Genomic DNA, 20960 nt, shown 5'->3' with positions numbered 1-20960 from the left:
TCCAGGCCGCGGGGGGCGGTGTGCGTGCAGTCCTGCTCCGGGCCGCGGGGGGCGGTGTGCGTGCAGTCCTGCTCCAGGCCGCAGGGGGCGGGCGGTGTGTGTGCAGTCCTGCTCCAGGCCGCAGGGGGCGGTGTGAGTGCAGTCCTGCTCCTGGCCGCGGGGGGCGGTGTGAGTGGCCCTGGAGCCGGGAGGGCCAGTTGGAGCTAGGTTCTGATCGGGGATAATGTCGCGGAGCGGGCGGCTGCGGTCTGGAGTGAAGCCGAAGCTGAAGCGCTGGCGGAAAGGGCAGAGCAGCGAATCCAACCCGGAGACCCACCGCTTCCGGGATGCCGCGCGGAGCGGCTTCTTCAGCAAACCGGCCGGTAAGCTCGGTCTCAGCGGACTGGAAAAACTGAGGCTTTAGGGCCTGGCAGAAGAGCGGGGCACGTGGGTAACGTGTTGACCCAGTCCAGATCCCGGGACAGCGGCCTAGACAGACACTTATCCCGTTACCACTTCTCGTACAGAACGGGCACGGCATGGGGTTAGATATAGAGTAAAGTTTTCTCAACACTGACTCCATTAAACACTCCAGGACAGGCACGGCGCTTACAAACTTAGAATATAGGAGCAGGAGTAGGCCATTCAGTTCTTCGTGCCTATTCAATATTATCATGGGTGATCATTTATTTCAGTGCCCTATTCTCTCTTACTTCCTGTGCCTTTTGGTCCCTTTACTCCCTAAGAATGCTGTCTAGCTCCTTATTGAAAACATTCAATGTTTTGGCCTCAAATGCTTTCTGTGCCAGAGAATTAGCCAGAGAATTATTTGGGTTATTCCACAGTTTCACCACTCTCTGGGTGAAGAAATGCTTCCTCATTTGAATTCTGTTTTATTAGGGGTTGATTAATTGATTTATTGTCATGTGTATCGAAATACAGTGAAAAGCTTTGTTTATGAACGGTACAGGCAGATCACAGCAAGCAAAGGATGTAGAGATCAAAATGACTTAGAGGCATACAGGTTACATTGCTTGTTACATTATTTGATGCTAGAGTCCATTCAACAGTCTGATAACGGCTAGAAAGAAGCTGTTCCTGAACTTGCTTGTGCGTGTGTTCAGGCTTCTGTATCTTCTGTCTGACGGAAGAGGTTATTATGAGGGTCTTTGATGATGTTGGCTGCCTACCACGGCAGCAAACTTTGTAACTAAAGTCCATGGATGGAAGGTTGGCTTCTGTGATGGTCTGGGCTGTGCGCAGCACCATCTGTGGTTTCTTATGGTCCTAGGCAGAGCAGTAACCATACCAGGCCGTTAAACTGTCCAGGTGCATGCTTTCAATGGTGCATCTGTAGAAGTTGATAAGGGACCTTATGGACATGCCTAATTTCCTGAGCTGCCTGAGGCGTTGTTGTGTCTTCTTGATTATCGCATTTACATGGGAAGTCCAAGACAAGTCATCAGTTATTGTCACTCCGAGGAACCTGATGCTCTTTACTCTCTCAACCAAAGTTCGGTTGATGTAGATGGGGTTGTGATCTCCTCCTTTCTTTCTGAAGCCTTTAGTTTTGCAGATGGTGAGAGACAGAATGTTTTCATTGCACCACGTCACCAAGCCGTCCAAATCCCTTTTGTGTTTTGACTCGTTGTTAGATACCTGTCCCAGAATGTGGTGTTGTTAGCAAACTTGTAGATGGCCTTCGTTTGGAATTTGGTAACACAGTTGTTGGTGTACAGAGAGTACAGTAGGGGGCTGAAGACGCATCTGTGGTGGGGGCCTCCAGTATTGAGTGTTATTGTGAAGAAGTGCAGTTTTGAGATCAGTCTGGAGGGGATAATGGTGTTGAAGGTGGATCTGTAGTCAATGAGCAGGAATCCCATGTAGGTGTCTTTGTTGTCCAGAGGTGCAGCGATGAGTGTAGGACTAGGGGAATGGCATCCTCTGTGGACCTGTTATGTCGGTTTCCCTGGTAATCAGAAACATCCATCCTACATTTACTCTGTTTAGTTCTGCTGGAATTTCATACATTTCTATGAGATTCCCCCCTCATTCTTCCAACTGTAGTGAATATAATCCTAACTGATCCAATCTTTCGTTATGTATCAGTCCTGTCATCCCAGGAGTCAGTCTGGTAAACTTTGTTGCACTCCGTCCATGGCCAGAACATCCATTCTTAATTAAGGAGACCATACCAGTATACAATATTCAAATATGGTCTCAGAAAGGCCCTGTACAAGTGGAGCAAGACATCCCTGCTCCTTTACCCAAATCCTATTGCTGTGAGGGCCAACATAACATTTGCTGTCTTTGCTGCCTGCATGCTTACTTTCAGCAACTGGTGTACAATGGCAACCAAACCTCATTGCACCTCCCCACTTTCCCAATATATGGTAATGATCTGACTCTCTGTTTTTGCTACCTATTGCCCAGGGTCAGATAGAGTAAAGCTCCCTTTCTCCCACAAGTTTAATGTGCCAGTTGGCTTGGTTGCTCTTTTAACAAGTGACCTCAATCTTGCTCACTCTGAACTGTTTTTGTGGGTGGTAATTCTTGGCTTGAGTTTGGATGAGGTGTGGAGAGACTCAGTTCCCCAGTGAGTGCTGATTGTTATCTCTGTTGTAATTGCAACCCCAGTACCTATCATGGATTTGCCGTAGTCCCTGTTAGGTGAGTTGTAAGACACAAATTGATATGTCTGGAACAAGTGTAATTAGCTCTACGGGTCGTGGTGATACTGTTGGAGACAGGCTTTGGATGGTGAGCTGTTTGGTTTGATGTGAAAGTGGCAGGGACGGCATTGTGGCTCTCAGCCTCACAGCACCAGGGATCTGGGTTCATTTCTAGCCTTGGGTGACTGTCTGTGTGGAGTTAGCATGTTTTCCCTGAGTTCTGTGTGGGTTTCCTCTGGGTGCTGTAGTTTTCTCGCACAGTCCAATGATGCGCAGATTAGGTGGATTGGTAATGGGAAATGCAGGGTTTCAAGGATAGGGTAGGGGAATGGGCCTGATGCTCTTTGGAGTTTGGTGTGCTGTAGGTGGGCTGAATGGCCAGCTTCCGCACTGTAGGGATTCTAGGACTAAGATGATTGCTCAGTGGATTGCTGTTAACCTCTGACCCCTTTATATTCTGTCCAGGTAAGAGTGATCTGACAGTGGATGTGCTGAAACTGCATAACGACCTCCAATCCAATAGTTTATTATTTGATCCAAGAGAGAGCTTGGCAGAAGAGCCCTCTTCCAAGCATGAGGATGGTGCTGCCTCAGAAGAAACCGCTGGCACCTTCCTCAGTGGTCTGTCTGATTGCAGCAACCTGACCTTTCGCCGAGTGCAGCGCTTCTGGGAATCCAACTCTGCTGCCCACAAAGAGGTGAGAGTAGCATAGTTTCTGAGGGTCAAGTACTCAAAGTGCTCTGTCGAAGCTAGTGTTCACTGGTGGTATTGGGTAGTGAGTATTGAATTGTTGAATATTGAGCATTCACTGTTCAAGTAGAGACACTGGGAGTTGATCACTAGCAGCAACACATGACAACAACAACTGATCGCATTCAATAATTGTCTGTTTGTTTTACAGGTGTGTGCTGTCTTGGCAGCTGTTACTGAGGTGATTCGATCTCAAGGTGGGAATGAGACGGAAACAGAATATTTTGCAGCTTTGGTGAGCTTTCACCCCATGTTCTTTGCCCTTCTCTCACTCTCATCTTCACGAGAGACTGGAAAGTAGCGGAAGTGAGGGACTGGGGGGGTGGGCTGGGAGTGAGGAGGATGGGTGGTGGGGGGGGGGGGGGGGGGGGGGGGGACAGGGTGGGAGTTGAGTCCACTGCTTTAGGAGATTATTCTGCATAGACTTAGTCCGTTTCAGTTCCAGTTGATTTTGTGTAAATTTCCAACCTGTTTCCTACTGCGTGAGTTTGGGGAAGGGAGAGGAGATTTCTCTTGTCATTGAATGTCAGGGTCTTTCTCTGGTTAGTGCGACAGTGGTCTCTCTGGTGAGCATGGGTGTGATCTCTGTCTGGTTGGCGGTGGTAAGGATTTCTGAGTGGTTAGGGTCTATAAATACTGTGTGCTCTTTTGAGGGCTGTGGACTGTACCTGGGAGTGAGGTAATTGTCCACCTGTGATCTGTGTACATGCTCCAGTGATGCCTAGTAGAAATTGCTGACTATCAGCAGGTGAGCATAAATGAATACGTTTCAGGCTGGGCGGCAAATGTTATGCAGAGACTTTAGACACAGTCTGTAAAACAAAGGGCATATTTAGTTAATGCCAAAGTGTTAAATCTTCATTTGACTATCATATGAATGATTGCTGAGATAAGAGACCAGCCAAGGAGTCTGTTACTCAATGCATTTCTGATTGGCAAATCTGTAATTAAGCATATTAGGGTTTCCTGAGCTGTGAGTGGGTTACAGGGAACTATTGAATGAAGCAAAATATATTATATAATATATTACTCTGGGTCTCTATCCTGTCACTCTGGGTCTCTATCCTGTCAATCTCGGTCTCTACCCTGTCACTCTCGCTCTTTATTCTGTCTCTCTTATAAAAGGTTTAAGATTAAGGACCATAAAGGGCAGGCTGTAGTCAATGGTTGTTGGGTGGGAGGCAGTGAACATGATAGCTCCCAGCCTAACTAACTCCTGCTCGCATATTTTTCTCAGATGACCACGCTGGAAGCTGTAGAATCTGAGGAGTCAATTGCAGCCGTTGCCTACTTGCTGAATTTGGTAATGAGACGGTAAGTCCAAACATTGGTGAAGTCTGAAGTATTTGCAAGGTACCAACTAGGGATATCCGCTGATGATTGCACAATGTTCAGCATTATTCACAACTCCTGAGATACTGAAGCAGTCCATGTTCAAATGCAACGAGTCTGGACAGTTTCAAGGCTTGGACTGACAAGTGGCAAGTAACATGTGCACCACAGAAATACCAGGCGGTAACTATCTCCAAGAAGAGGCAATTTAACCACCGCCCTGTGACATTCAATGGTGTTATCATCACTGAATCTCTCACCATTAACATCCTTGGGGTTACCATTGACCAAAAACTCAGCTGGACTCACCACATGAACAAGGGCAGGTCAGAAGGTATCAATACTGTGGTGAGTAACTCACCTTCTGACTTCCCAAAGCCTGTCCACCATCTACAAGGCACAAGTCAGGTGTGTGATGGAATACTTCCCACTTGCTTGGGTGGTTGCAGCTCCAAAAACACTCAAGAAGCTTGACACCATCCAGGACAAAGCAGTCTGCTTGATTGGCAACCCGTACCACAAGCATCCACTTCCTCCACCACCATCGATAGCAGCAGTGTATACTGTCTGCAAGATACACTGCAGAAATTCATCAAAGATCCTTAGACCACACCTTCCAAATTCATGATCACTTCCATCTAAAAGGGCAGCAGATATATGGGAACACCACCACCTGCAAATTCCCTTCCAAGCCACTCACCAGCTGATTTCTGATGCTGGTTCAAAATCCCAGAATCCCCTCCCTAGTAGCATTGTGAATCTACCTACAGCATGTGGACTGCTGCAGTTCATGAAGGCAGCTCACCTCCGCCTTCTCGAAGGCAACTAGCGCAGGCAATAAATGCTGGTCAGCCAGCGATGACCATGTCCTGCAAGTGAATTTTTTTTAAAATGACTTGGTCGTAATGTTTTAAAATTTAGAAATCTGGAATGAATGGAGTGGTTTGGAAGGTGGAGTGTAACAGCATTATTCAAATTGCAACAAAGAGGCAATTAGCCTGACCTCGTTGATCAGGAAGTGCTGGGATCCGGTAGTAATGTTAGACTTAGAAAATCATATAATGATCAAGAAGAACCCTCATGGTTTTATGAAAGAGAAATCATCTTCAATAGCTTGCATATGATAAATGTCAAGCTCATGATACTGGTAAAATTCAAACTGAATATTGAAATTCAGAGCAGGAATGAGAAGCAAAGACAGTGTGAGAAGACATCAGAATTAATGTAAAAGTGAATCTAAATGTCTTTTATAGGCATATAAATAGTAAAGGGCTGGTAAAAAGGAGGAATGGGGCCAATTAGGAACCAAAAGGGGAATATACACATGAAGGTGGAGGCCATGGCTTAAGTATTAAATGAATATATTGCATCGAACTGTACCATGGAAAAAGGTGCTATCAATATTATGGTGAAAGAGGGAGTAATTGAGGTGCTGGATGGCCTAAAAATTGATAGAGGTGCTAATAGAAAGATTGGCTATAGTTAAGGTTGATAAATCACCAGCACTGGTTCAGATGTTTTCAAGGATACTGAGAGAAGTAAAGGTGAACATCGCAGAGGCACTGACCATAATCTTCCAGTTCCCCCTCAATAAAGGGAGAATGAAGAGTTGGTGCCAAAGAACAGAATTGCTGAAATTACCCCCTTTGAAAGTATGCATGGAGATAAACCCAGCAAGTGCAGGCCAACCAGTTTAACCTCCTTGGTGAGAAAACTTCTATAAATGTTAGTCCTGGACAAAATTAACAGTCGCTTGAACAGATATGGATTAACCAAGTAAAAGCAGCTACGGATTTGTTGTAAATAAAATGTGTTCAACGTGATTTAGTTGTTTTGATAAAGTCACAGGGAGAATTGATTAGGGTGACAATAGTTGTTGTAATGTACATAGATTTTCAAAAGGCATTTGATAAAGTGCCACATAATAGACGTGTCAACAAAACTTAAAGTGCATTAAATAAAAGGAACAGTGGCAGCATGGATATGAAATTAATGATATGAAAGTAGACACAGTGGTGATGCACAGCGCTTTTTGATTTGGAAGATAGTTTCTAGTCATGTTTACTAAGCATCGTTATTAGGACTACTACTTTTCTTGATCTACAGATGCGGATAGGCAGTGTGCAATTTTAAAATAATTATGGATGACATCAAACTTAAGAAAAGCAAACTGTGAGGTTCTGATAATTAAAGAGGACATAGGCTGGTGGAATGAGCAGACAAGTATTAAATAAAAAGTAACACAGAAATGTGAAGTGATTAATTTGTTTAAAAGAGCAAAAGACAATGTAAAGTAACAGAGATAATTGGGGCATATAAGTATAAAAGCAAGGAGGTTAATATAAAACATTGGTTTTTCTCAACTAGGACCCAATTGTAGGCAACAGACATTAGCAAGGATGTGAAAGCACCAAAGGATGTAGAGAAAAGATTCATGAGAAGAGATTTAGTAGAAGTGTTCAAAATCATGAAAAATCTTCACAGATTAGGTCGAGAGAAACTGTTCCTATTGGTGGATGGAGCAAGAATCAAAACACGTTGATTTAAGCAAAAGAACCAAAGGTGATGTATAAAGAACCCTTTAAGCAGCAGTGAGTAGTTAAGGGTGCAATACACTAGCTGAGCATGTGGTAGAGACGGATTTAATCATGGCTTCCAAAAAGAAATGGATCATTATCTGATGACAACATATTTCCAAGGCTGTAGATTAAAGGCTGGGCCATGGGACAATCTGTTTTGCTCTTGTGGAGAGCAGACTTAACAAGTTGAATGGCCTCTGTTGTAACTGCTCTGAGAGTCTCCGGTTTTTGAGGATATAACTGGAAGAGGAGAGCAAGGGATATAGATGGATATAGCGTGTACATATAAAGGCACTCTAGAAGATGCCACACAAAAGGTTGTACAAGTGTATATCATGGGGCACTTTATTAATGTGGATAGAGAAATGGTTAATGTTAGAGAATTTCTTCTAATACACAAATAACCGGACTGCAGCTGTCAGACTTCGAGGTAAAGAGAACTTTTTATTCGTGATATCACGGAGAGTCAACGCTGACAAAGGTTAGATATCGAAGACTCTGCAGCCATGCAGAGTTACAGGATATTTATAGAGAGAGACAAACAAGTCAACATGACAGATAGCAGTGATGTTGTGGTTCAAAGCTTAACGTTCTCCAGAAATCTCATTGTCATCCTGAGCTGCAGGCTTTGTTCTTCTGCTAATATTTAGCTAACATGCACTTATTTTACTGACTAGGGCAAAAATGTGATTAGGTTTTACTAAGATAGCGGTTACTAAGAACTAGGGGAGGTTTGAACACTGAGTTGACACTTCCTTTTAACATTCTGTCTGTCACATAGTCTTTTTGCCTTTTTGATACTGATTTTTCTGGAACCTTCTACAATATGCTAATTTCTTCCACAGTTAAAGAGCAGAAAACAGAATGGGAAAACTGGCTGATTTTCAGGTTGGCAGGCTGTAATGTGTGGAGTGCTAATAGGATTAGCATGGGGCATCAACTTATTACAGTCTACATCAATCACTTGGATGAATGGACCGTGTTTACATGTATTCAAGTTTGCTGATTATGCAGAGCTGCGTGAGAATACACACTCTGAAGACGATGTGATCTGCAAGGGGATACAAATCGATTGAGTGAAGAAGAGGGTGGAGGATGGCATTTACTTTGGGAAACGTTTTTATTCACTTTGGTGAGAAGAACATCAATATTTTCTTAAATAGTGAAGGACCAGTAATTACAAGAAAGACAAACTTAACGTGTAGATATAGCAAGTGATCATGGAGTCAATTGACTACAAGGCGGTTGGGGTAAAACATTTAAGATATTCTTGATGCAATTATATAGGACTTTGGTGACTCCACATAGGAAATACCATGCACTGCTGTCGGTCTTTGGACCTGGAGAAGAATAAAACAACCTTAGACTGTAACAAAGGTTCACTGGATTGACTCCTGGGAAGAAAAAAGAGATGTGGAAAGTGGAGACATTCAGTAGGATGGGCCAATGACCTCTGACATTTAGAAGCATACAAATTACCCATTCAGTGAAATTATGGCTGATCTGATTTTGGCCTCAACTTCAGATTCCTTCCTGCCTGCTGCTGCTGACCTTAGGCTCCCTTGTTGTTTATGTATCTGTTTACCACTGTCTTAAAGATATTTGATGATTCACACAGCTCTTTGCAGTAGAAAGTTGACTCATAGTAAAAAATGCCTCTTTGTCTCCAACTTAAATGGAAGACCCCCTATTTTTAAACATGTCCCCTAATTCTAGTCTCTTTTACAATGGGAGACATCCTTTCAGCAACCACCCTGTCAAGTCCGCTCAATAAGATTATCTTTCATTCTTCTGAACTCCAGCAGGTGCAGGCCCAGCCTATTCAGCCTTTCCTCTTAAGATAAATATCCCATCCCAGGTATCCATCGAGTGTATACTCTCTGAACTGCTTCTAATACATTTATATCCTTAAATGAGGGGATCAAAACTGTATGCAGTACTCCACATGTGATCTTGTCAACATCCTGTACAACTGTAGCAAAACGTTCCTACTTTTATATTCTTATTACCCTTGCAATAAATACCAACATTCCATTTGCTTCTTATTCACTTGCTCTGCCTGTGTGCTAACTTTGTGATTCATGTGCCAGGACATTCAAATCCTGCTGTTCCTCAGAGCTGTTAGTGTAAGTGATATGTTGTTTTATTGTTCATCTTGCCAGAGTGGGCAAGTTCATATTTACATGGATTATACTCCAGCTTCCAACTTTTTGCTTAACCTATCCCTATCCATTTGCAGCTCCCTTATGCCCCCTTCACAACTTACTACCTACCTTATCAACCATACATTCAGTTCCTTCATCCAGGTCAATGATATCAATTGTAAAAAGTTGATGCTCCATCTGATCCCTGTGACATACCTCTTGCTACAACTTGCCAACCTGAAAATGACCCTTTTATATCTATTCTCTGTTTCCTAGTAGCTAACCAATTGTCTCTCCATGCTTACATTCTTATGTTCTATAATGTGCTTTTACTTTATGGAGCAACGTTAGGTATAGAACCTGGTTAACTGTGAGGTGATCTCATTGAAGCTAGAGTACAAGGGGTTAGAAGACGTGATTCATCTTTACAAAACCTGATTAGACCATACCTAGAGCCATAAAGGGCATCACTGTTACAAGGACATATTAACCATGGACAGGTTACAGATTAGGTTTACTAGAATGATACCTGGAATGCCAAAGATTCAGTTAAAAGGTGAGGTTACACTAGGATTGTATTTTCTGGAATATGCAAGTTTAAGGAGTGAGTTGAACTAAGTTTTCGAGCTGTTAAGGGAAACAGATAGGATTCATGGAAAGAAACGTCTAGGGTATGTCGGGGATGAAATTAGGAAACACTTCTACACGCAGTATGATAGATGTTTGGAACTCTTCTGAGAGGGTTTGACAGGAAAGATGTGAGAAACCGTCCTCAAAGTCTAGGACAGGGCAAAGTCTCAGTATAAGCAAAAGGCTGGTTCGGAGGAGAAATTTCTTTACTTGGAGAGTTGTGAATCTTTGGAATTCTTTACCATGACAAGTAGTACGTGACATGCCCTCTGCTATAATCGGGATAGATCTGTGTTTTTGGATATTAAAAGGAGGAAGAAGTATGAAGCTACAACTGGTTAATGAAGTTGTGGTTGACCAACCGTGACCTTTAATGAGTGGCAGAACAGGATTGAGGGACTGAATGGCCTATTGTTAGTCCTCATCTTTATCTGGTTGTGATGTAATCATATTTGTTGAATTCAGTGGCATAATTATTCTGCTTATTGATTGCAGTGTTCCTGGTTCTGTCCTGATAAAGAAGTTCTCAGACACAGCAAAAGTTTTTATGAATCTTTTGGCTGCTCAAGTGAACTCAGGATCTACAGCAGGTCTGCGATGGGTAGGTGTGATTTCAGAGTATTTTAGTTAAAATGGTCCTGTTATTCTCCATGATGTTTGCCTGATGGTTAAAAATATTGAGTTTTCATTATGACTTGGTCTGATTTTCTTGTCCATCAGATTCTCGCCTGCCTCTCCACACTGTTACGCAGGCAGGATTTGACTGTGTGGAGCTTCCCCTCAACTCTTCAAGTTTACCACGGTCTCCTCAGTTTCACTGTACATGCCAAACCAAAGGTGAGTTAATCACTCAGGATCTGGGTGATAAATTGACTTGTATGATGGGGTGTTCATAATTCACCTGAACATAATTCATCACTAGACTGCACAAACACAACAATAGAGACAAATTTGGGTCCACTGGATGGAGAACTCAGGCTCAGTGGTGGGCTCTGCCAATTTGATGATAGTAGTGCAACATAGGCTGTTGAGTGTGGGTTACCAGGGAGGAACTGAATGGGGACTGTGTGTTGATACAACAGAGCAGATGGCAAAAATTGGATCAATCTTGTTTATAAAATTAACAGTAGATCGGCATGAATTGCCATTAGTGGAGGAGAGTTCCAAACTTCTACCACCCTTTGTGCATAAATGTGTTTGTTAATCTCACTGCTGAAAGTTCTGGCTCTAATTTGTAGACTCTGCCCTAAGGTCCTGGACTCACCGACTGATGGGAATAGTTTCTGTCCATCAACTCTACCTGTTCCCCTTAATATCTTGAAAATGTAAATCAAGTCACCTCTTAATTTTGTAAATTGCAAGGAACACAGCCTTAGTGTTTTCTCACCTTTTAATTGAATCTTTAAAGTCCGAGTACAATACTGGTAAACCTACTGTGCATTCCCTCCAAGGTCAACATATCTTTCCTAAGAGTGAAGTCCAGGCTGCTTTTGATGACTCCATATGTGATCTTACCAGGACTTTATAAAGATTAATCATGAATTCTACCCTTTTGTACTCTAGTTCCAGTATGCAACAGCCACAATTCCATTACCCATTTTGGTCACTTTCTGTACCTGTTCATGCCATTTTAATGATGCATGTACTTGGTCCACTAATTTCAAGTCCTAAATAAACTAGAGTGAAATGTCTATTGATGACCATGAAATCATTGTCTACTGTCATAAAAATCCATCAGGTTCACTAATGTCATTTAGGGAAAGAAATCTTCCATCTTTGCATGTGGCCTATGTATGACTGCAGACTAACAGCTGTGTGTTTGACTTTAACCTGTCCTTTGAAATGGTCTATCAAACTGCACAGTGTATCTAGCTGCTAGAATGACAAAGGAATGAAACTGGATGGACCATTTGATGTTGACCCTAAGTATAGGATATGACAGTGGCAAATTTAGCCCTGTCAGCCCTGCAAAGTGCTCCATGCCCATCATTTGGGAGATAGTGCTGAATCTACAAGAGTTTTCTCACAAACTAGCCAAGCAACAGTCTAACATAGTCATGCTAATGTCATTATCCCTGCGTGAGTCCTGTTTCAACAGCAGGACCGACCCACCAGAAGAGGTGGCACAGTGGTATGCAGTCAGGAAGGAGTTACCGTGGGAGTTCTCAACATTGGTTCCAGACCCCATAAAGTCTAATGCTATCAGGTCAAATGTTAAAGGAAACCTTCTGCTGATTACAACACACAAACCCCCTCAGCTGATGGATTTGTACTGCTTCATGTTGAAACTACTTGGAGTAAGCATGGAGGTTGGCAAGAGCGCAAAAGTACTATGGATGAGGAACTACATTGTCCGTCACCAAGATTGGCTCACCAACACCAGTTCTAAACAAACAAGTTAAGTCCTAAAGGACATAACTGTTGAACTAAGTCTGTGGCAGGTGATGTAGGAACCAACAAGGGGATAAAATCTACCTGACCTAATCCTCACCGATCTGCCTGCCACTGATGTATCTGTCCCTGATGGTATTGGTAAGAGTGACCAATGCACAGACGTTATGGAGACAAAGTCATGGCTTTACATTGTGGATACCTTCCATCTTTTGTGGCACTATCACTGTGCTAAATGGGATGGACTTCAAACACCTAGCAATTTGATTGGGCATCCGTGAGACTCTCTGGGCCATCAGCATCAGAATTGTACTCCAGCTCAATCTGCAACTTTGAGGTCTGGCATATTCCGCATTCTTCCAGTATCATCAAGCCAGGTTATCAACCCTGTTCTAATGGAGAGCGCAGGAGGGCATGCCAGGAGCAGCACCATACAAAAATAAAATTAGGTGTTGGCTTGGTGAAGCCAAAACATAGGACTACTTGCGAACCAAATAGCATAAGCAGTAAGAGATCGAAAGGGCAACAGAGTTGAGCAGGGCAGAGAGAGTGACTGGACTGCTGTGCGGAGAGCTGACGTGGATTTGATGGGCTGAATGGCCTCTTGCACAGTGAATGTCTCCACACCTTGAGAAATTACACTGCCTCATGCCCCTCTCCAAGCATACTAACTCATTGGTCCCAGGCATTGTATCTCCCCATTTGGGAACTATTCCCTTAGATTGGAAAATTACTGATATCATTTGGCTCTTCAAGAAAGGTTAGAGGCAAAAACCAGCAAATTATAAAACCGCTAGAGGCTGTGATTTGTGCCTATCCAATTACCTTTTCATCTAACTGGTTTTTGCTTTCAGCTGCCTTGTGGGCAGAGAGCTCCAGGTCATTCACTATGTAAAAAAGATCGTCCTTACATACTTGCAGTCCAGAACCTTCAATCTGTGTCCCCTAATCTGTGTACCTTCAGCTAATGCAAGTAGTTTCTCCAAAACAGTTGTAATCTTGTACACCTCGATCAAATCTTCCCTCAATTTTCTTTGCTTAAAAGAGCAAAACTGCAGCTCTTCCAAGCTAATCTTGGATCCCTCATTCCTGAACTATTCTGGTCAATCTCCTCTGCACCTTCTTGAGGGTACTCACATCCTTCCTAAAGCAGGATGGCCAGAACTGGGTGCGCACGACTCCAGCCAGGGCCTAATCCGAGCTGTGTAAGGTTCAGGATAACCTCCTGTTTTTGTACTCAATCCATCAATGAATCCTGAGATCCCATATCTTTGCTAACTATTCTCTTAATATGTCCTGCGATCTGTAACAGTGGATGCACATGCAACCCCAGGTCTGCCTGTCCCGACACGCACTTTTGAGTTGTGCCATTGCATCTTTACTGTTCCCTATCCCTCGTGCCAAAATACATCACCACATAATCTTTGAAATGAAATTTGATCTGCCAGTCCTATGCCCATTCTGCTCATCTGTCAGTGTTCTGTTAGAGGCTATTGGTATCACTGCTTGCCACAAATTTGAAATGCTACTCTGTATTTGTTGCTGATTGTTTGCCTCCTCTGCTGTTCGCCTCCCCACCCCCTCCAGGTCCGGAAAGAGGCGCAACGCAGCATCTGCTCTGTACTCAAGGGAAGTGACTTCATGTTTGGAGACTTGGCTCCACCCCATCACCCGGCCGCGCAGTCAACAGCCAGATTCTGCATAAAGGAGATTGAGGAGTCTGGAGGTTTGTGGTGACGACATAATGGAAGGTCTCTGGAGTGTGGGTTGGAGTTCTCTGCTGAGGTGCCTAAACTGGGAGTAGGGAGGCTGTATCCTTGTTGGGTGGAGTTAGGAAGTCAGGAAGAAGCTAGTTGGATTGTGGACTGCTCAATAATATGCTCATTTTGTTAATAGCTGTGTTTGTTTCTTATAGGTGGTGGTCAGGGTACAACAACACTGCACGTGTTGGGTTTGCTGAAGGATGTGCTCCCTTGTTTCCCTGTCAGTTGTGTAAAATCGTGCTGTGAGACTCTGCTCAGGGTCATGACTCTCAGTCACGTGGTAAGGTTCACAGTTAAGATTCGTAAACCCAAAAGTTATATTTTCTTTACTGGACAGGAGATAACTAAAATGATAGAACAGTGCAAAACACAACAAAACTGCTCTGCCCATTGAATCTACACCGGCTCTTCCAAAGAATGATCCAGTCGGTCCCATTCCCCTATTCTTTCTCCACGTCCCAGCAATTGTTGTTTCAAATATTGATTCAATTTACCTATGAAAGCAGTTATTGAACCTGTGTCCACCATACTCTTTGATAGTCCAATACTTGCAGGACATTTGATTCTTTTGCCAGTCATCTTCAATCTGTAACTACTGGTCATCCATCCTTAAGATTTTGGAGATAAATTGTCTTTATTTACTCTAACGACATCTTTCATAATTTTGAGAACTTGTGTAAATTTCCTTTTTAGCTCCTCTGCTCAGAGGAGGTCAACTCCAGCTCCTCCAATCTATCCTCATAAATGTAAGCCCTCATTGCTCATCATTCTCTCTTATACTTCTCCCATCTTAGAAACATAGGAGTAATTTGGCCCCTCAAGTCTTACTCACCATTCTAAATCACTGCTGATTATGTACTTCAATGCCACCTTTCTGCAGTATCTCAATATCGCTTGAAGTATTTATCAAATACTAACTTATCAATTTCCACCTTGAACTTACTTAATGACTGAGCCCCCACAGTCCTCTGGGGTAGAAAATTCCAAAGATTCACCACCCTCTGAGGGAAAGAATTCCTAATCATCTCAGTCCTAAAGGGCTTGCTTTTTAGTTCTGTGAACGTGTACACTGGTTCTACGCTCTACAGCCAAGTGAAACACCCCTTCTGCATCTACTCTGTCGATCTCTTAATGAATTGTACAAATTTCTATGAGATTGATTCTTTCTTCGAAATTCCAGAGAATACAGGCCTGATCTTCTCAAACTCTCCCTATACCAAATCAACCTGGTGAACCTCCACTGCAATCCCTGTATTGCAGGTATATCCTTCATGCAAGGGATCAAACCTCTGCACAGTACTCCAGTTGTGGTCCCACTGATATTCTGTACAATTGGCCCCTATATCTAGATGTTTTCTACTCAATTTGTTAGTATTTTTGCATACCTCTGGAGTTGGGATGCAAGTGTGCACCACAAGGGCCCAGTAGCTTCTGTATTTAAATCATTGATATGGATTGTGAACAGCCAGGGCCAAAGCCATTGATCCTTGCAATACCACACTAATCACAGCCTGATCTGTTTTATGCCTGTTAACCAATCCCCATGACATGCCAGCACATCACCCTCAATCCCATGTGACTTAATTTTGTTTACTAACCTCCTACATGGAAAGTTTTCAAAAACCTTCTGAAAATCTGAATACACCCTATCAGCTGGTTTCTTATTGATCTTGCTCATAGCATCCTCAAAAAAAATCTCCATTTAATTTGTCAACCTTGACTTTTCCTTTATTAATTAGTGTTGATTCTGTCCATTCAGAAAATTATTTTCAAGTATCCAGTAATCGTGTTCATTCTAATAGATTGTAACATTTTCACTACTATTGATGTCAGGCTAACAGGCCTGTCATTTCCCCACAGGGCAGGGACTTGCCCTAAAAAGCTTTGTGAAATCATTGGGAGAGAGATCTCTCTCACTTTTCCAATCCAAGTCCCTGTTACCTTCATAAACATCACCACACGCTGATAAATTGCAGATGAATGGGTTACAAAATCTCAGGGACCTATTGTATCCTAGGGATTTTGCACCCCAACTCTTTGTTTTGTGCTTCTCTTAGTGATTCTAGCCACCCCTTCCAGAGACTTCATGTCCCTGTATTGGAGATTGTTATTGCCTCACACTCTGAAACCTTCGCAGTGTGAATTCCTGCATCATCCTATCTCTCTTACAGATGGTGACGGCTTGTGCGATGCAAGCATTTCACGGACTCTTTGTTGCCAAACCAAACTCGGCAGTCCTGACAGGCGAACTCAACGCTCAGATCATAACTGTGAGTTTAGACCTCAGCAGTGGGATGGATGCACGGGTAATCCTGGAAGGGGGCAAGAGGAGTACGTGTGACTCTGGTCGAGTGACCTTGTGTGAGTGGAGGAGTTGTGTATGAGGGTGACCTGGGTGGGTTGGGCAGTGTGTGTGGGTGGTGTGGGTCTCGGAAGAGGATGTATGGCTTATGAGTAACTTGAGGTTGGGATGTTAACCAGTGGGTCAGTGTGGTTTTTTTAAAATTATTCTGAGTGCAGTATTTCATCTACAGGCTTTGTATGATTATTTGCCAAACATCAGTGACCTACAGCCTATCCTGGCTTGGCTTACCGTGATGGAAAAAGCACACATCAGCCTGTGCAGGTAATGAATTTCTTTCAGTGAATGAGTGGCGCTTCCACAGTTATTGTGGGCCCCGTGGGGGCCAGGGTTTCTCGTGGGCCCTGTTGGGGCCAGGGTTTGTTGTGGACTGGTTGGGTTTTTTTCATTCATGACTTCTGTTTCTTGACTCTTTAGTCTCTTCTCTGACTTCCTATTGTTAGGTTGCAGGGTTCGTTGTGTTTGGCTCATCTCCCTCGTCTTTTCTCCATGGCTGTTAGTTGTTTCCTTTCATCACACACACAGCTCATGGCTGCTGCAGCCGAAACAATGAAGGTGGGTTAAAACTATTGCTCGTCACCTTTCCTGTAGTCTTGTTTTTACTCCATTCGCTGAAATCATAGAATTATTAAATCCCCACAGAGTGGAAACAGGCCATTCAGTGCATCGAGTCCACACTGACCCTTGGAAGACCATCCCACCCAGACCCGTTCCCATAACCCTGCATTTCCTATGGCTAATCCACCTCGCCTACACATCCCTGGACACTGTGGGCAATTTAGCATGGCTAATCCACCTACCCTGCACATCTTTGGACTGAGTGTGGAAGCCGGAGCACCCGGAGGAAACCCGTGGAGGCATGGGGAGCATGTGCAAACTCCACACGGATAGTTGCCCCAGGGTGGAATTGAACCCTGGCCCCTGGTGCTGTAAGGCAGCAATGCTAACCACTGAGCCACTGTGCTACCCTATGAATGTGAATATTGAAATTGTCACAGGTTGGTGCCTGATGCAGAGTTCAATTTGTGCATTATACGATGAGCAAAAAGAATGTATGGTTGAGTCTGGATGACGCACACAGCATGTTGTAGCCTGAATCTGTGATTGAATTTGAGGACAGAGGAGTTAATCTGTGGATCAAAATTTGCTTATTCGGTATGGATGATGTGAATGATCAACTGCTTACAATAACTTGAAACCGCAGCTGTTGGGAATTCCCTTGGAATCATAGAACAGTTCTACAAGGATGGCAGTGATTGTAAACGTGTTGACCCTCTGAAGAAGTTGTTCCATGGGTGCCACTCCCTGCCTTTGCTTCATTGACCTGCAGATCTTCTCAGATAATGATTCACTTCCCTCTTGAATTTTTTGATTGCCTAAGAATGTGGTGGAAGCAAAGTATTCTAAACCTTAACCACCTGCAGCATGAGAGATTTGTCTTCTTAATACCATTCCTTCTTTTGCCAGTTAGCTTAAAACACTGTCCTCTGGCAGTTTATCCTTCAAACAATAGAAACAGTTTCTCCCTTTCTACTCTGTCCAGACTTATCATAGGTTTTCAAAATCAACAAATGTCTTCTGAACCTTTTCAAAGGAAAACAGTCTCCAATCTACACACAACAGAATTTTTCCAAATCTGGAACCTTGCCTGCAGCCTCTCTAAAGTGTGATGTCCAGAACTGGACGCAACACTCCAGTTGAGGCTAAATATGTGTTTAATTATCTTTGGTGGTTCCTCGCAGACAAGGATGTTTTATACACCTTTAAATACAGTTCCCTTAAACACTTCCAGGACTGGTACAGCACAGAGTTAGATACAGAGTGAAGTACCCTCGATACTACTCCAATCAAACACTTCTGGGACAGATGCAGCATGGGTTTAGATAGAGTAAAATTTACCTCTACACTGTCCCATCAGATGTTTCAAGGACAAGTATAGTCCTAGCCTTGATTTTGTTGAATTGTAATTGAGCTTTCTGCTTGCTCCTCTTTGTCTCTGCAGGTCCTGCTTAGAGAGTGTGTGGCTCCATTCGCTGATGACATTGGTGTATTTGCTTCATCTTCCCCATCTGGACCTGCCTCTTACATTTGTAAGATGTTTAGGTGAGACTTTCAACCTGTCTGTTAGCTCACTGTGACTACTTGTTCACTGCTGTTTCTGTGTTTGGGGAGTAGGGTTGTGTTTGGGTGGTGGAGAGCAGTTGAGGGGCAAGGGGGATCAATCAAGTCATTGCAAGAGGGGCTGGTAGTGGGGTCTGTTTGTGGGGGTGGAGGGATAATGGGGTCAACGACTTTATTATTCTTGAATCTCTTATCACAGTCAAAGAAACTGACTGATTGGAAAATAATCTGTTCTAGTTCATTGTGATTGGCTGCATGGCTTGTGGCATGGTAATTGGTTGTATCGTTTAGAGTTCAGTGATTAGATACATGGTTTATGGTGCTGTGAATGCCTGCATGGCTTAGGGTGTTGTGATTGGCTGCAGTCCTGTTACACAGTGCTTATTGGTTGTTGTTTGTGTTGCAGGGCAGTGGAGGATGGGCTGACTTATCGATTCCATGCTTCATGGGCTTTCGTTCTACAGGTCCTCAGCACATTCTTTGAGGTCATCGGCAAGCAGGCCTATCCAGCGATGAAGCAGGTGAGGGCTGGAGAGAGAAAGAAAGGAAGGAGTACCAGAGGCAGTTTGAGAAAGAGAATGACGAAGGCCTAGAGAGGAAATGAGGGGGAGAAAAAGGAGGGGATAGAGATGGCTGGTGAGCAAGAGAAAACATGGGTGAAGGAGGGTTAAGGACAGGGAGAGGCAATGTGAGATGATGGACAGCCTTGGTGGAATCTGTTATTTATGCAGCTAGTTAATTCAGGTGGATAATAATTTCACACCTAATCCCAGGGTCACATTTAGGGACCCTACATGGGATGAATGTTTCTTAAGGCTGCAAGTATGATGAAGTTATTGCAGCCAGTAGAGGAGCAGGGCACACTTTAATGTGCAAAAGTGAGTTTTTGAGCTGGAGTTTCAGCTTCAAACACTGAAGCATCAGGGAGGAGGAAAGTTGCACGGACACTTTGTCCCAGAAGGCAGTCACTCCCTTAGGTTAAGCACTTCAGGCTTAGCCCAGAATAGGATAGTGTGACTACAGGAGAGACAGGATTTAAAATGGAGGAACCTTAGCCCTTCCAGTTGCTTAGAAGGTTTGATGTTCTGACAACTTGTGTGAGTGAGCACAAGGACTGCAGGGAGGATGGGCAGATTTACCACAGCAAACTGCTGCTGGGAGCTGCTGGAATGAAGAGTGGGAAAAGAAATGTATTTCCAGGAGGGAATGGTATGGTTGGATGCATAGACACTATTTTCTGCAGCTGGGAGCTTGAGTCCCAAGTGCTGTGTTGCTTGTCTGGTACCAGGATTACGGACTTCTCCATAGCATTGCAGTCGGAGGGAAAGGATATACTTGTCAGAACCCAAGAGGGTGCCAGCAACATAGATGGGAACTAGGAAACAGGTTCTGCTAATGGAATACAAACCAAAACGAAGGGGTCTGAAACAAGTGACTTACATATTTTTAAGAGGAGTTGCAATTATGAGGTAATCTCTGGAGTGTGACCTGAGCCACAAATAAATTGGGAAACACTTCACCAGAGGTGCACTGATGATGTTACCAAGCAGGGTGACAAAATGTTTGCAGCCAAACCCACCAGCTTGGCAAGCAAGTCTACAACCTCATCCACAGCCTGAGGTATAAATCTTCTCAAACTTTAAATATTCATTTTAAGACAATCAGGTGAGGCTACGTGGTTTTATGAAAAGGACATTATGTTTGACAAATTTATTCAACTTCATTAAGGACGTACTAAGTAGATTAGATAAATAGCAATCAATTGATGTAGCATATTTGGACTTCCAAAAGACATTTAGCCGGTGACAATGTCATAGTGATAAAGTCACTGGACAAATCATCCTGAATTCCAAACTAATGTTCTGGGGACGTGTTCAAATCTCACCATGACAGATGGTGAAATGTGAATTCAATAAAAATTTGGGGGAAAAAAGCTAGCTTAATGGTTGACCATGTGTCCACTTGTAACCATGTTGTAACAATCCAGTTGGTCACTAATGTCCTGAGGAAAGGATGTCTACCATCTTTATCCGGTCTGGCCTATCTGACTGTAGACTCTCAGCAATATGGTTGACACTTAACTGCTTTATGAACAGCAAAACAAAATCTACAACGTACAATAGTACTTAAAAGATTGCATCATAAGTTAAGATCTCACACTTTTGGGTTGCTATGATAGCATGAATAAGAGGTTTGGATAAGTATTTATCCCATCTCTGTTTGCTGTTAGATAATT

The 20960-nt window shown here is 43.4% G+C and overlaps 1 protein-coding gene across 1 annotated transcript in view; it reads left to right on the top strand.

Moving 5' to 3' along the window:
* Window positions 1–172: 172 nt before the first annotated feature.
* The window catches only part of rrp12 (ribosomal RNA processing 12 homolog), a 57836-nt gene continuing 37048 nt past the window's right edge, over window positions 173–20960 (top strand). Inside the window, exons 1-13 of the mRNA XM_020512129.2 lie at window positions 173–362; window positions 3117–3349; window positions 3554–3637; window positions 4640–4716; window positions 10583–10688; window positions 10808–10924; window positions 14066–14204; window positions 14394–14521; window positions 16413–16511; window positions 16776–16867; window positions 17047–17158; window positions 18606–18706; window positions 19131–19245. Coding sequence (XP_020367718.2) covers window positions 224–362; window positions 3117–3349; window positions 3554–3637; window positions 4640–4716; window positions 10583–10688; window positions 10808–10924; window positions 14066–14204; window positions 14394–14521; window positions 16413–16511; window positions 16776–16867; window positions 17047–17158; window positions 18606–18706; window positions 19131–19245 — 1542 coding nt within the window. The 5' untranslated portion in view covers window positions 173–223. The remainder of the gene's footprint in view (window positions 363–3116; window positions 3350–3553; window positions 3638–4639; window positions 4717–10582; window positions 10689–10807; window positions 10925–14065; window positions 14205–14393; window positions 14522–16412; window positions 16512–16775; window positions 16868–17046; window positions 17159–18605; window positions 18707–19130; window positions 19246–20960) is intronic.

Source organism: Rhincodon typus, chromosome 20, assembly GCF_021869965.1.
Source record: "Rhincodon typus isolate 14 chromosome 20, sRhiTyp1.1, whole genome shotgun sequence".
In the NCBI taxonomy this organism is placed as follows: domain Eukaryota; kingdom Metazoa; phylum Chordata; class Chondrichthyes; order Orectolobiformes; family Rhincodontidae; genus Rhincodon; species Rhincodon typus.
Note: the sequence above shows the minus strand (reverse complement) of the source record. Positions and strands in the feature narration are given on the sequence as shown.